The sequence below is a fragment of the Anarhichas minor genome, unplaced genomic scaffold (genome assembly GCF_050575085.1).
Source record: "Anarhichas minor isolate MPS153535 unplaced genomic scaffold, ASM5057508v1 ptg000034l, whole genome shotgun sequence".
Classification (NCBI taxonomy): domain Eukaryota; kingdom Metazoa; phylum Chordata; class Actinopteri; order Perciformes; family Anarhichadidae; genus Anarhichas; species Anarhichas minor.
In genome coordinates this window covers 1,015,984-1,029,097 of record NW_027466480.1, presented here as the reverse complement: position 1 = coordinate 1,029,097, position 13,114 = coordinate 1,015,984, and the positions used below count along the sequence as shown (strand labels likewise).

The window sequence follows — 13,114 nt, the reverse complement described above, 5'->3', positions numbered from 1 at the left end:
AAGACAAGACTTGCTGTGATAGAAAAACATAATGATTAATGATGAGTCATACTGTTGCGGCATGTTGCAGATGTGATTAAAAAGGATTCCATGTTTTTTTGTTTTTTTCTACCGGAGGTGTCACAGGCATGATCCATATCCGAGGTGCAAAGACTTGTATAACATATTATAATGTGCCTTCTGTTGAATCTACCCATTAATGTTTGGGGATTTCACTCAACCGTTACCTTACCCTTATTAAACCTTAACTTACTTTGATTTAATTGACTATCCTAAAGTCGTTTTTCTCAAGCTTAACATTACAAACCCAATGTCTAACACTCTTTGCTTACTTGCAAGCTAAGCAGTTCTCTTTTATTCTAAATGTGACTGTCTGTGTTTGGCATTAGCTGAGATTTTGACAAGCAAGTGAAAACCCTTGCTTTTTCTTGAGCTGTGTAGCCGATATCTGTTTCAGCTTGTATGTTAAGTAAATGAGCTTAATGTAGGGCTGCACGATGCATTGTTCAGCATTGACACTGTGATAAACCTATGCACAATAGCTACATCGGAGTACGTACTATGTCGGCAAATGAACACAAACATAAAAGGAAAACTCCATTTCCCATTAATTACCTACAGTATATCAATGGATGGGGTTTGGTTCTGCCTGGGGGAATCAACTTGGTGAGTAAGGGATGGCCTCTCATTGTGGGGGGATCTTCTCCGCGACGAGTGCATTTCCCCATAGCAGTGCACCGCCACCAGATTTAGTTCGGCTTCAGAAAGGCCGGGGGCTAAAGGTGTCTATGGGCTCCATCCGTGAGCGTTACAGTACCTCTCACCCGGGGCCGTGGACTGTAGTAATCATTGCGCCCTCTCTCCCTGCGTGGATGGACGGGCCTCCTGACGATGTCGGCAATACGGACCCCTTCTCGTTGACCATGCTTTGTGGGTGTGACTTTTTTGCTGTCATCACCATTCATATCTATAAAACTAATGTGTTTGTTTAGTTGTTTACGAGAGCACAAAACGTTGCCTTCAAAGTGCACCAGACTGAAGCATTTATCCTCTTTTTTTCCCAACAATATCCTCCAGCCCTAGTTTAGTGCCTCTGTTTGACCACTTGTAGCGCTATGTGGCAATGCTTTTGCAAGGGCGTTCATTATTTGTTTGTATCTTATGCGCACATGCACATGTATGTCCATGTGAGCACGGCCACGCAATACACTTTGTTGCCGTCAGTTTCAGCCTATTCCAGTGGCCAACTGTGCAAACTATAAAGTCCCCTGCAGCCCAAAAAATATTTTCCCATCACTTCCTGTATTTAAAATATTGATAGTAGGAGAACAAGCAGTATTAATGTATTATATTTCTTTACAGGACAATGTGGACCTAGGAGAGCTGATGTTCTCATTGTGCTATCTCCCCACGGCTGGCAGGCTCACCATCACCATGATCAAAGCCAGAAATCTCAAAGCCATGGACATCACTGGAGCTTCAGGTGAGTGCTGATTGACAAAGCAGTGATTCCACTGAGATCTGGTCTAGTCAGATGTACACACCAGGCATTCAAGTGCTTAGTCAACGTAATATTTTGTTTAATGGCTTTCCGCGCCAAGACGTTTTGGCGTCCATCATGAACTTGCCACATGTTACTTCTCTACAGATCCGTATGTGAAAGTGTCCCTGATGTGTGAAGGCCGGAGGCTAAAAAAGAGGAAGACGTCAACCAAGCGTAACACTCTGAACCCTGTGTACAATGAAGCCATTGTGTTCGATGTTCCTCCTGAGAACATCGACCAGATCAGCCTGCTCATAGCTGTCATGGACTATGATCGGTTAGTGAGTTAACTACGTACAGTGCCTTTTTCAGGTGGAAAAAAAATGGTGGGAAACTTGGATGCATAATTGACAAAAAATTTAATTTAAATGAAAATGTATGCCTTTATTGCACTCCATTGCGGTTTTTTGGGGGGTTAGTTTGTTGGACTTGTTGGATGGCATTCATCATATTTTATCAACCCTAGAGGCATCCAAGAGTGTGTTTTTTTTTACAAACATGGGGAGACCAAACTAAATATATGTCTTCACTTATGAACTCATAAATTAACCATCTTAAGTATTAATTGTTTTGTTTTTGTCAGAATTGCAGTAAAAACAATACATTTGACACCAGTATGATTATGTTTTGTATCATCTTTGAAAAAAAAAATTATACCGTTGACTTTCATTCTTGCAGGAAATTTTTGAGCCAAGTTTCAGTTAGATTTGTGAGAATTTTTTTTTTTTACTCTACATAGCATGACAGGCCCTGTATCAAATTATAGAGAGATAGTTACCTTATTAATCCCACAAGGGTACATTTTTTCGCTATATTGAAAATGAACATGTTTATGACCCATGTTATGCATGTTGTGCATACTAATTTCTAAGTTCCTCAGTATCACTTAAACTTTTTCTGCCCTAAATAACCTGTCGCCTTGACCTACGTATATGTGTTTCATCCACAGTACATTTACTGATGCAACATTTGTGAGTCTCCATGTGTTGTTCTTTCTGTCCTGCAGGGTCGGACATAATGAAGTGATCGGGGTGTGCAGGGTGGGCAACGAGGCGGAGAGCCTGGGGCGAGACCACTGGAACGAGATGCTGTCATACCCACGGAAACCCATTGCACACTGGCACCCACTCATAGAGGTATGGACTGCTTGTGTATACAGCAGGTACAATACAGTCCTATAAATGTTTTAATCTGTGCTTTCAAAGTAAGACTCTAAGCATCACCTACACAGTCTACAGACATGCTAGCACCTGTGTGAGGCTGTACTCTTCAACACTAATGCTTTGAGTTATATGCCAATGCTAACATGCTCACGATAACAATGCTAACATATCAGTATGTTAGCATTGTTAACATTGAACATGTTAACGTTAACATGTTCAATGTGTTAGTTTAGCATGTCAGAATGCTAGCATTTGCTGATTAATAACACAAAGTACAGTTGAGGCTGCTGGGGATGTAACAAGTTTAGCTAGTTATTTGTTCATAAAACAAAGTATTGGCCAAATGAAAACATTAGACCTGGTGATGGCGCTATATAAAAATTTAGAGATTATCAAAATGAAACAATTCATCCGAAGGGAAACCTGAATATCAAGACATTTTACACAAATATCAACCTCATGGTGGAGCCAGAGGATAAAACAGGGGATCCACAAATTCAGGAGGATTTATCCTCTGGTGACCATGACTGTATGTTAAAGATATACTATGCAGCATTTCGTGCTTACTGTTTGTAAACACAACATCTGAAGTTGGCCCCGAGCCTCGGTCAAACAGACACGCAGACCTGAAGCCCTACATTTTTAAAAAAAAGTCCCAAACTCACCTGCCCCTTGTTATTGGCTGGGGGTTACATTACCATTGCCCAAAGGCTGATGCCAAGAAACACCCCGAACACAGCAAAATAACAGTAACAAATAAATACAGGCAGAGGGCAAGTTCTCTCCAGATACAGACACCACCACACACTTCAACTGGGTCATAAGTGATGACTGAAAGAGATCTTTAAAAAAATTCATCTATACATACATTTTTAAGAAATGCTTGCCTTTAAAGGTTTTAGACCAATCCATCCAATAGTACTCAAGAGATGTTACTAAGAAACAAAAATAACAATCCCATGGTGGTCAGTCTTCATCTTTAGTTCATCTTATGGACAACATGAATGTTTAATTTGATGATAAACCATCTTGTAGTTGTTTGCCTGGACCAAAGCGGTGGAGCAAATCGACCAGCGGCCACTGACATGACTTAACAATTGGTATACAGTCAACATTAGGTCAGAATGACTTTCTCGTTGAATGGCCATTCACTGCTGATGAAAAAAACCCATCAGATTACCTAGAGGTAAAGAGCCTTCGATGTATGCTATGCAATGGGTTTGTCTTCATATATCAGTGGGCTGGTCCCTCAGACTCAGGCTAAGTGAGCCAAAATATTCAAGCAAAAACATACTTGTGTAGGAATATTTAAAGAATAAATACACAAAAGGTGAGTAGAGTACAGTAGAGTAGAGATGAAGAGTCTTTATTCAAAACAGAAAAAGACATCAGAAACATGAATGAAGAGACTCCTAAATGAGTCTTGTATTTCATGTTGCCACATTGTGCATTTCGTTTTTTAGGTCCAGTGAGAAAAAAAAAGAAACAATTACATAACAGAAATACTGCATAACCCTCTGTATACTTGACTTGTTTTTCTGGGATTGCCACAACAGAGGCACTTAGCTTACACAGAGAGAGAGAGAGAGAGACACACACGCACACACATGCACACACACAGAGAGAGAGAGGTGGCTACATTCACTGGAGCTGTTTCTATTTCTGAATCCCCTGCCCTCATTCATTATAAAAAAAACTAAAACAGATGCTGGACTGATTCATGTAAATTCATGTCGAGTTGTCAACCCTAAATCTATTTGTATTCAGCTGAACGAGTCAGAAGATAAAATGCTTTAAAATGGATTGCTGTCTGGATAAATGTGAAGCCAATCATCAGCTATGGAACGTCAGCCTACGCCGGCTCATACGTGTCTTCAGCTCTATGAAGAGATGTGTTGGCATGTTTAATATTCCTGAGTAGATGTAATGGACACTAGCTAGCTTGTTAACTGTTTAACATAAGTCGTCATGAGGACCATTGACACAAATCCTCTGTAGACATCATTATTTTCTACCAGAGGAGGTCTGACGATGCTCATTATGAGCAGTATTATTCCACCTCTAATGAACATGTCTGACTTTTCTCAGCCACCCTAATGACATTTCCATCTAAAATCAGGCCAGCTGATGTCTAATGAGTATCTATTTTGATTGCTTTACCATTCAGATCACTTACTTAACCTATGCGTGCTGCTTTTCCCAAGTGATACCGACGCTTTAGAACGATGGCTGCGACACGTATTTCATCTAACAGAGAAATTTGAGCTCAGGCTACGTGAAATCCCTTGTGATAAAATTAATAAATAAAAAAGAAACCCAGTTTCCCAGTCCATTTTCAGAATCCAGAACTTGTACCTTACAACCTCACAAAAACTATACAAAATTATAGACCATTTGACGATGGGATCACACCAGCTGTAACAGCCCGGCATGATTTGGCATGCCGGGGTATGTTACAGTTACAGTTACCATTGGTATGAGCGCATCTTTACATCACAAATAGTTGTTTGCTGCTATATTAATGCTCCTTATAGAGAACCTTTGAACAAATGATACACCATTGCTTTTCTAGGTAGAAAACAAGAACTTGTAAAGAAATTGAGAGCTTTTTTAAAATGATGGATATGAGGATGTTTCAACAACAGCTTGTACTCTTAAGGTATCATACTGTCATGCATGATAACATTCATGAGCAATGTGAACTATGAACTTTACAAATAACTCCTCTGGAAAAAAATAAGCTACAGTTGGAGGATGAAAGTTGGTCTCAACTTTTCTGACCGATAGGTCAGCAGGTTTGTTATTTGTGCAATTCGGTGCTTTATATCAAACAATCCGTTTCCTTTTCATGGAATATAAAGTATTTCAACAACACCAAGGGAACTTTTTTTATGGCAGTTCAAGTCAGAATCTGTCTTCCACATATTTTCACTTAACTTGTGTGTACGTGTGTGTGAGTCAGAGGAGTAACAGGAAACTAACATTTCAATTGGATTTTGTTGTGTTTCAGTAAGCGGTTGTACCGGCAGTTAGATACGTTTTCCACGTTTATCTTGTTAAATTGCATCCTGGTACCGGGATTCTTCCCACGTCTCGTGATATAAGCACATATTCAAATTAGGTAATAAGCATTTAGTGCAAAATGGACACACGCAGTTAAAGTGAAATGGGGAGACGCACTCGATCTCTGCAGATATTTGAAAAAAATTCTCAAATAGAAAGCAGACTTTAATGACGCGCAATTCACGCTGCGACAGTCGGCCACGATCCATCCTTTGTGAATTCACCCACGTGTGTTACTGAGGCGCTGCTTTAAGCCGAGAAGTAAATTAAGTGTTAGCTGTCACACTGCGTTGACTGGAGGAGTTGCACTGTTAGTGGGAGGTCAGTGACCCTGACATCGGCAACGACGGTGAAGCTAGAAGAAGAGCTCTCACGCTGTCTCTAGGGTCACTTGTGTAGCACGAAAACACACACACACACACCCACACACACACACACACACACACACAAATGCAGGTTTTGTCAGACACTCTCCAGTAGCCACGGCTTATCTGAGGCCATTAGCAGCAGCACTGGACTACAGCAGCAGGACCAGAGATCCAGACTAATGGCTTATTTGTGTTTTCTTAAAAGATCCACACAGAAGTCCTGAGGGAACCAGGCCTGCTGGATACGTCACACGCACACACAATTATTACAAATAACGTATTGAGACATAAAGACGAATAGATTATTTCAACATGCAACATCCGTGTCTCTCTGTCTGACACACACGTGCACACTCAGTTTCCTTATGCACTTTAGGTGTAAAGGCTTTTCTGAAGTGTTTGAGTGAGCCTCACTGACCCTCTGACCACAGTCTGAGAGCATTAATAATTCACCGACTCGATCTCTTCGGCCAAGACTGTAAACACACACACGCACGCACGCACGCACACACACACACACACACACACACACACACACACACACACACACACACACACACAAGGCCAGGACCAACAACAAGATGCTCTTAAATTCCCCAGAGTGGTTTCAAGCCAGTTCTGATGTTATTGAGCGGAAAGGAAAGGAAACGAAGAATACAGAAAGCTCATGTTGGCTCCACTTTGTCACAGGAACAAGTGGTTGATTAAGACGTGAGGCACACTGCAGGGGGCGCTCTGGTGAAGCGTGGTTAATGTGTTTGAAAGCCAACGGTGAGCTGATATCTCCGCAATTTTTCAGTCTCACAGTGGCTCGGGCTCAAATGTATCGCCATGGAAACATGTTTGCTCAACCTGCTTCGAGGCAGGTTGAATTCAGATCAGTTGAGAGTCATATCAACTCTGAGAAAATATATTGGTAATATATTGATAGAATCTACAAAAGAATGTATTAATTTCGCAGCCTTTCTTTTCAAATCTTTTTATTGATTTTGCAAATACTTTAGACAGAGGTAGAACAGGACTACCCCCAAAAAGTTGGGATATACAGGATATTACATTCATTTGCAAGTCTCTTGGAGGTAGTGTAACTGTGACAAACTGCCACTGAATACAGAAATTAGAAATTCAACGAACAAACAAACATCACTCTGAGGAGGTGTGGTATAAAGAGTGATTCAACCAGAGACAAAAAATCCCCAGAACAACAACCACCATAACAACAAAAAATAAACAGAAATTAAGACAAAGAAAACAAAAATAAATAAACGATAAAAGGAAAATAAAAAGGGAGGGGGGGGGGGCGTCTGCTAGTTCACTTTTTGGATTGCAGCATCGTTCAAATAGTTTATGAAAGGTTTCCAGGTCTCTTCGAAGGCTTCACTGGAGTCTCTAAGTGAGAATCTGATCTTTTCAAGTTTTATATGATTTAAGATCTCTATTAACCAACTGTTATGTGAAGGCGGGAGGACGTGTTTCCACTTGAATAGTATGAGGCGTCTAGCTAGAAGTGTCGTAAAGGCCAGGATGCGTCGTCCTGTCGATGGCAGATCAAGTACTTCAGACGGCTGAGTTCCAAATAGTGCTGTAAGGGGTTCGGGGTCAAGTTTTATACCTAGTACTGTCCCGAGTGTATTGAATATTTGATCCCAGAAATCTTTTAAATTTGGACACGACCAAAACATATGGGTATGGTTGGCAGGTGACTGTTTGCACCTATTGCAGCTGTCATTCAGATTTGGGTAGATTTTAGCCAGACGGGCATTTGTGTAGTGCACACGAAACAAAACCTTGCATTGCAGCAGCCCGTGTTTCGCAGCCTTTCTGACATTTAAATTATCTGTCTGGCTACACCAGAGATTTCACAGCAAATTTGTTGACCAATAGCGAGTCGTCTTGACAGAGCTGACCTTCAAGGGAGCGAAAGAAAGTCCAATATGGTGGACGTCTTAGCTTATTAGCTAACCTCCTCCGTCCACTTCTCCCCGAAAAAAAGGAGTCTTTTGAATTAACTGTGTGAAATGATTGCCTCATTTTGAGCTAACGAGATTGCTGACTGACAATTAGCATGCACTTAGCAAAATTGTTTGTCCCGCAAGCCTTTTCTCCTTCATCGATGAAAGCGTTGACAAAGCATGTAAGTAAGCTAAGCTTATTTTCTGCAAAAATCAAATGGAAAAATCCCATTGGCTTTTTTGTGGAGGGAACAGTGCGATGCTAATTCCTGTAGTTAGCCTACAAAAATACGTCATTCCTGCAGCACTGTAGAACCTCCTTACATAGCGCTGCATGTTGTTTACCGGTGGACTCACTTTTGGGGATTCAGTTTCCTCCATAGATGTTTAACTGAAAATTTTCAATTTCATAGCAGGTTTTAGCCACAAACGTAGTCATCGTGTTGTCACCCATTGGTTTGTGGACTGCCGTTTTGATTCCTCGAGTTTAGCGATTTCGCCGTAGCCATCTTGGTTTGCGGTCGTCGCCATGTTGTTTGTTTTTCAGGCAATGTAAAGAAGTTACCATATTCGGAATGGTGACTTAAAGACACCGTGCCTTATATGGCTCTGGTAGAAGCAGCGACCTGTCAATCACAGTAAGCCCGCCCGAAAGCATACTCTGCTTTATGGTCTATTTTAATCTAAACTGGACCATAATTTACTAAATGATCATCATGCTGTATTGAAGACGACTTTGAACTAGAGATTGAGACCATAAACTCATGTTCACAATGTTTACTGAGGGAATAAATCAAGTGAGAAGTAGAGTCATTTTCTCATAGACTTCTGTACAATCAGACTTCTTTTTGCAACCAGAAGAGTCGCCCCCTGCTGGTCAGTAGAGAATGCAAGTTTTAAGACACTGAACTCGGCAGAACCGGAGGTTGCCACCTGGTTTTAACAGATAACTTGGTTACTTTGTATCCGTAACAAGTTGCATGTCGGCGGAAGTGATCCCTCGGTGACCGTGTCGCTAAGCAACCATAAAATACATTAGTCTTTTTTTTATCCACTCCGCATCTGATGTCGTAGGAGTGGTAATTATAGTATGGCTGTGAACCAATCGAATTGCTTTAATAGGTTGTCCACAGCTGTTGTCCAGAATATATGAAATTTGATATAGTATTTCGTTGTTTGTATTTGTCCTATGATTATTCTTGTGATTTTGTGACCCCCCTGACTTTTTGTCCAACACCACCATAATGTCAAAATGTCCCCTTGACCCACTTTGTGTCCCCGGATAATGAATTCTCATGTTTTGGATGCCTATTTTGACCTTTCCTCAAGTGCCATCATCAGGCAAAACTTTCACTTGTACGCAAACAAATCTGTCCATTCAATTTAAAGAAGACATTCATAGTATTTCTTAGCATATGAATACATAAGGCATTAGATTTCCATTTTAAAGACATTTTCTAAAGGAGCTTCAGTGTGTTTGTCTCTTAAGAATGGACATATCTAAAATCCAATGGATATCATGGAGCTTCACATTGGCTCCTCTTCCAAGAGCATTTTCACTGCTCTTAAGATACAACTTTGGTGATGAGATCTTTGAAGTGCCTAATTTACGTATTCACATGTGCAAATATAATTGACAATTTCCAGGTTAATTCGGCTTTTCGGTCACGGAGTGCTTTTGGTGAATGATGCAGTGACAAAGCCCCAAAAACTCTCTAAGGTTCTTGCCGGCCTTACACAGAACTTACTATAGATGGTTTCCTGGTTAATGGCATGTGATGGTGCTCTATGAGGTGTGCGTCTCATAGGATAATAAGTTACATACATGATGTAAATACAATTTAGATTCAAAATGAAACCTTTAGTTTTGTTTGGCTTCTGTTTGCATCTAACCAGATCGTCTTTCTCTCCATCCCTCTCTCTTCTCTGTTGCGGTCCAGTGGGTCGGACAGGGAGCGGCGGGGAGTGGAAGCCAAGGAGGATCCACCAATTCCCTCAAGACACCACCATCCCCATGACCGCACACACACACACACACACACACACACACACACACACACACACACACACAGCCTCAGGGTGGTAGAACGATAGATGTCCTGCAGATAGTCGTAGTGAAATGTTAAAAAATATAGTGTGACTAACAAGCGACTGCAGTAGAAGCATCAGCTAAAAGCTATTACTCAAGCTGGCGTGTCATTAGATTGAAAAGCTTTAGTTTGCTAAGACCGCTGTAAAAGCCAATCCCCACTTCTTTCTTTCCTTCATCACAACCAAAAATCACTTTAACTACATTCCAACTGATCTACTACAGTGCTTTCATTTGTCATTTCTGAGCTGTTGCTGGCGGCATTAACAGGTTGAGATTATCTAACAGGTCGAGCTTTTGTAACAAATCTCAGTTTTGCGGACCAAAAATCATTCATTTCTAGGCCGTGATTGTGATTCGTGTGAGTGATGAGCTTTCATAGATGCAGTAAGAGTTAGACAGGTGCGGTTGCAGATTTAGAAGTGACAGACAGGGCATTCCTGTTCAGATCCACAATGTTGTAGCTCTCTTTTAACATTTGTTTCATGCAGACATGAACAAAGCCTTAGTTTTACCTTTACCTGCAACTTTCTCACAGAACACTTCCTGCAAAGATGTAAAGTGAAGAGGATTTGCTCCAAGAATGTGTAATGTAGGTTTTATTTAATGCATGTTAAAATTGTCATACTTTGTTCACAGGGTGTGGTCAAAATGAGGGAAACACGTGTTGGTGGTGACGGTGAAAGGGGCTTGTTCTTTTGGCTAAAGGGCAACTGCTAATGATTCTCAGTGACTGTTCACATGCACAAACGTGTTTTGCCCTTCGGTTGCGATATTTGTGCATATCCAAGTCTTGTTTTAAGTAGTTGTGTTTTTCCGTCTGACCAGAACTTTTGGGCTTTTCTTTTGGGCTTGCATCTCTGCAACCTGTCGGCTAGTTGGTTTGTTTACATCACACCGAGCTGGCCGTAGACCTGCAAGCGGTTGTGTCGCAAACTGACGTAAACACCCCAATTGAAAAGCATATTCCAATTATTCTGTATACATGTAATGCTCCTGAAACCAGATTAAAATTGGCATATCCTACATTTCTTTGTCGGAAAAGCAAACATTGGGAATAAGGCCTATATGTATAGTATGTACAGTATATGTAGTATGTAGTATGCTGTACACATGACCCCTTTCAAAGTGGAATATTATTGTGTATGTAAACCTAGACAGTGATATTCTTTGGTTCTTAAGTTAAAGATAATTCTGGTTTATTACAATTTAAGCATTATATTTGTCGATGATGATACAATATGATAGAACCCTTAAAATTAATGAAAAGACACCTTTACAAATTAAAGTGTATTAAGGGTCGACGTACACACTGGTGGAACAATCATATTGGTATTGTACTCTGGTGAATACAGTGTTACCATAACTGATAGAAATTATGGACAAATCCAAGAAAATAAACCAAGTTTAAAACAATGCTATATTCCCTGATGGTTGCAGATGCTAACAAGGTCTCACTTTCAACTCCAATCGCGACGCTTGGTCAGTCAGTAAATATTGCCATTTTTTCTGGTCAGTTGTGGGTCACATGACTCATGTGCGTCCACATTCAACCCAACCCTCACCCTTGTTTGTCACTCGCTAGCCATATGAGTCGTTAGTACGTTAACGCCAACCACACTCTTTTCCTAAACTTAACTAAGTGGTTTTGTTGCCGGGAGTTTATTTGAAAAAAAAGAGAAATATATTTATTTGGTGAAATACAAACACGCTGTCCCCGCCACATCCAAAACTGTCACTAGAGGGGAACCTGGAGCATCATAGTTTGAAGTGAGAATGTGTTGCAGATGCAGGTCTGCCCTCTTCAGAAAGCCTTGTTTTATGGCTTATATTATCAAACCAGTGGGATTGTTCCTTTTTGATTAGGGCTTTGTCATCATAAAAAAAATAATGACGACTCAGAATCTTTCCTGAATCTACCTGTAACAGGACTTAATGCTATTAGTTTAGACTACACCCTGCTGTTGTTTTAATGGAGCCAGTGTTTGTTTTTTGAAATTCGGACTAATGGCAGTATTGTTTATGTCTTTGTATTGGACACTGTCACAAATAACAATTAGAATTTCTTCTGCGTTTGTAGGGTACAGTGCATGCATCATTTTTCTGTCAGTCATTTTTTGAAATCTCTCTTTTGTTCTGAGATACTAATCAAAGCGTAAACACAAGATGTAGTATGAACTTAAGGCAGACTGTGTAAATTGTCCATTCAGATGTTATTAATAAATATTTCTCTATATATATAAATATATATACTGTATGTATATGTACACAGAATGGTTTATTTTATGGGAAGTGTGAGCGAATGACTCAGAGAGAGTTCGAGAGATTGAATGCGACAGAGAGGTATAAGCACACACACACACACTGTTGTGGAATATTTCTTATGACTAGTCGGGAGAAGAAAGTGAAGGTTTTCTATCAATATAAAGTAAACAGAGTTTTGATGAACGATCAAAGTTTGTAAAGTCAATTTATTTGCTTGCAAGCAAAGAGAACAGTCTCACAGACACATTGCAGTGATCTGGAAGAGTGCTCTGCCTAACAGTCACAATGCATGGACATTTATGCTCAGACAGCTTCCTGTTATCTGCTTAGCTAACAAGAATACACAAAGAACACAATAAAAGGCAGGTCATCCTTCGAGCCTTAGTATACTTCATTTAAGACAGTCAGGAAGATGCTTCATCTCCTGTTTGCAAATCCCTTTCTTCACAGTTTGCCTTACAATAAACAGTTTAAACTCACAGCAGATGCTTCCTTTGAAGCCACTGTGACATTGTTAAAATGACCATTGCAGAGACAGAATAGACATTCTTTACCCTCACACATCATATGTGCATGCAAAGGTTTACGCCTTTACAACTTCAGATAACGCGTCAGCAAAGGAAGTTAAAAGTATTTCAAACAGAGGATCTCTGTTACCCAAGGCCTCTCTG

The 13,114-nt window shown here is 40.4% G+C and overlaps 1 protein-coding gene across 2 annotated transcripts in view; it reads left to right on the top strand.

Annotated features, from left to right (window-relative positions):
• Positions 1-10,107, top strand: part of syt9b (synaptotagmin IXb) — a 40,436-nt gene extending 30,329 nt beyond the window's left edge. The window contains exons 5-9 of one of the 2 annotated variants that reach the window (XM_076106582.1): positions 1,363-1,483; positions 1,649-1,820; positions 2,550-2,679; positions 6,073-6,079; positions 10,046-10,107. In XM_076106582.1, coding sequence (XP_075962697.1) covers positions 1,363-1,483; positions 1,649-1,820; positions 2,550-2,679; positions 6,073-6,079; positions 10,046-10,107 — 492 coding nt within the window. Of the gene's footprint in view, positions 1-1,362; positions 1,484-1,648; positions 1,821-2,549; positions 2,680-6,072; positions 6,080-10,029 lie in introns of both variants that reach the window. The other variant, XM_076106581.1, reaches the window with a different exon arrangement.
• Positions 10,108-13,114: the final 3,007 nt, after the last annotated feature.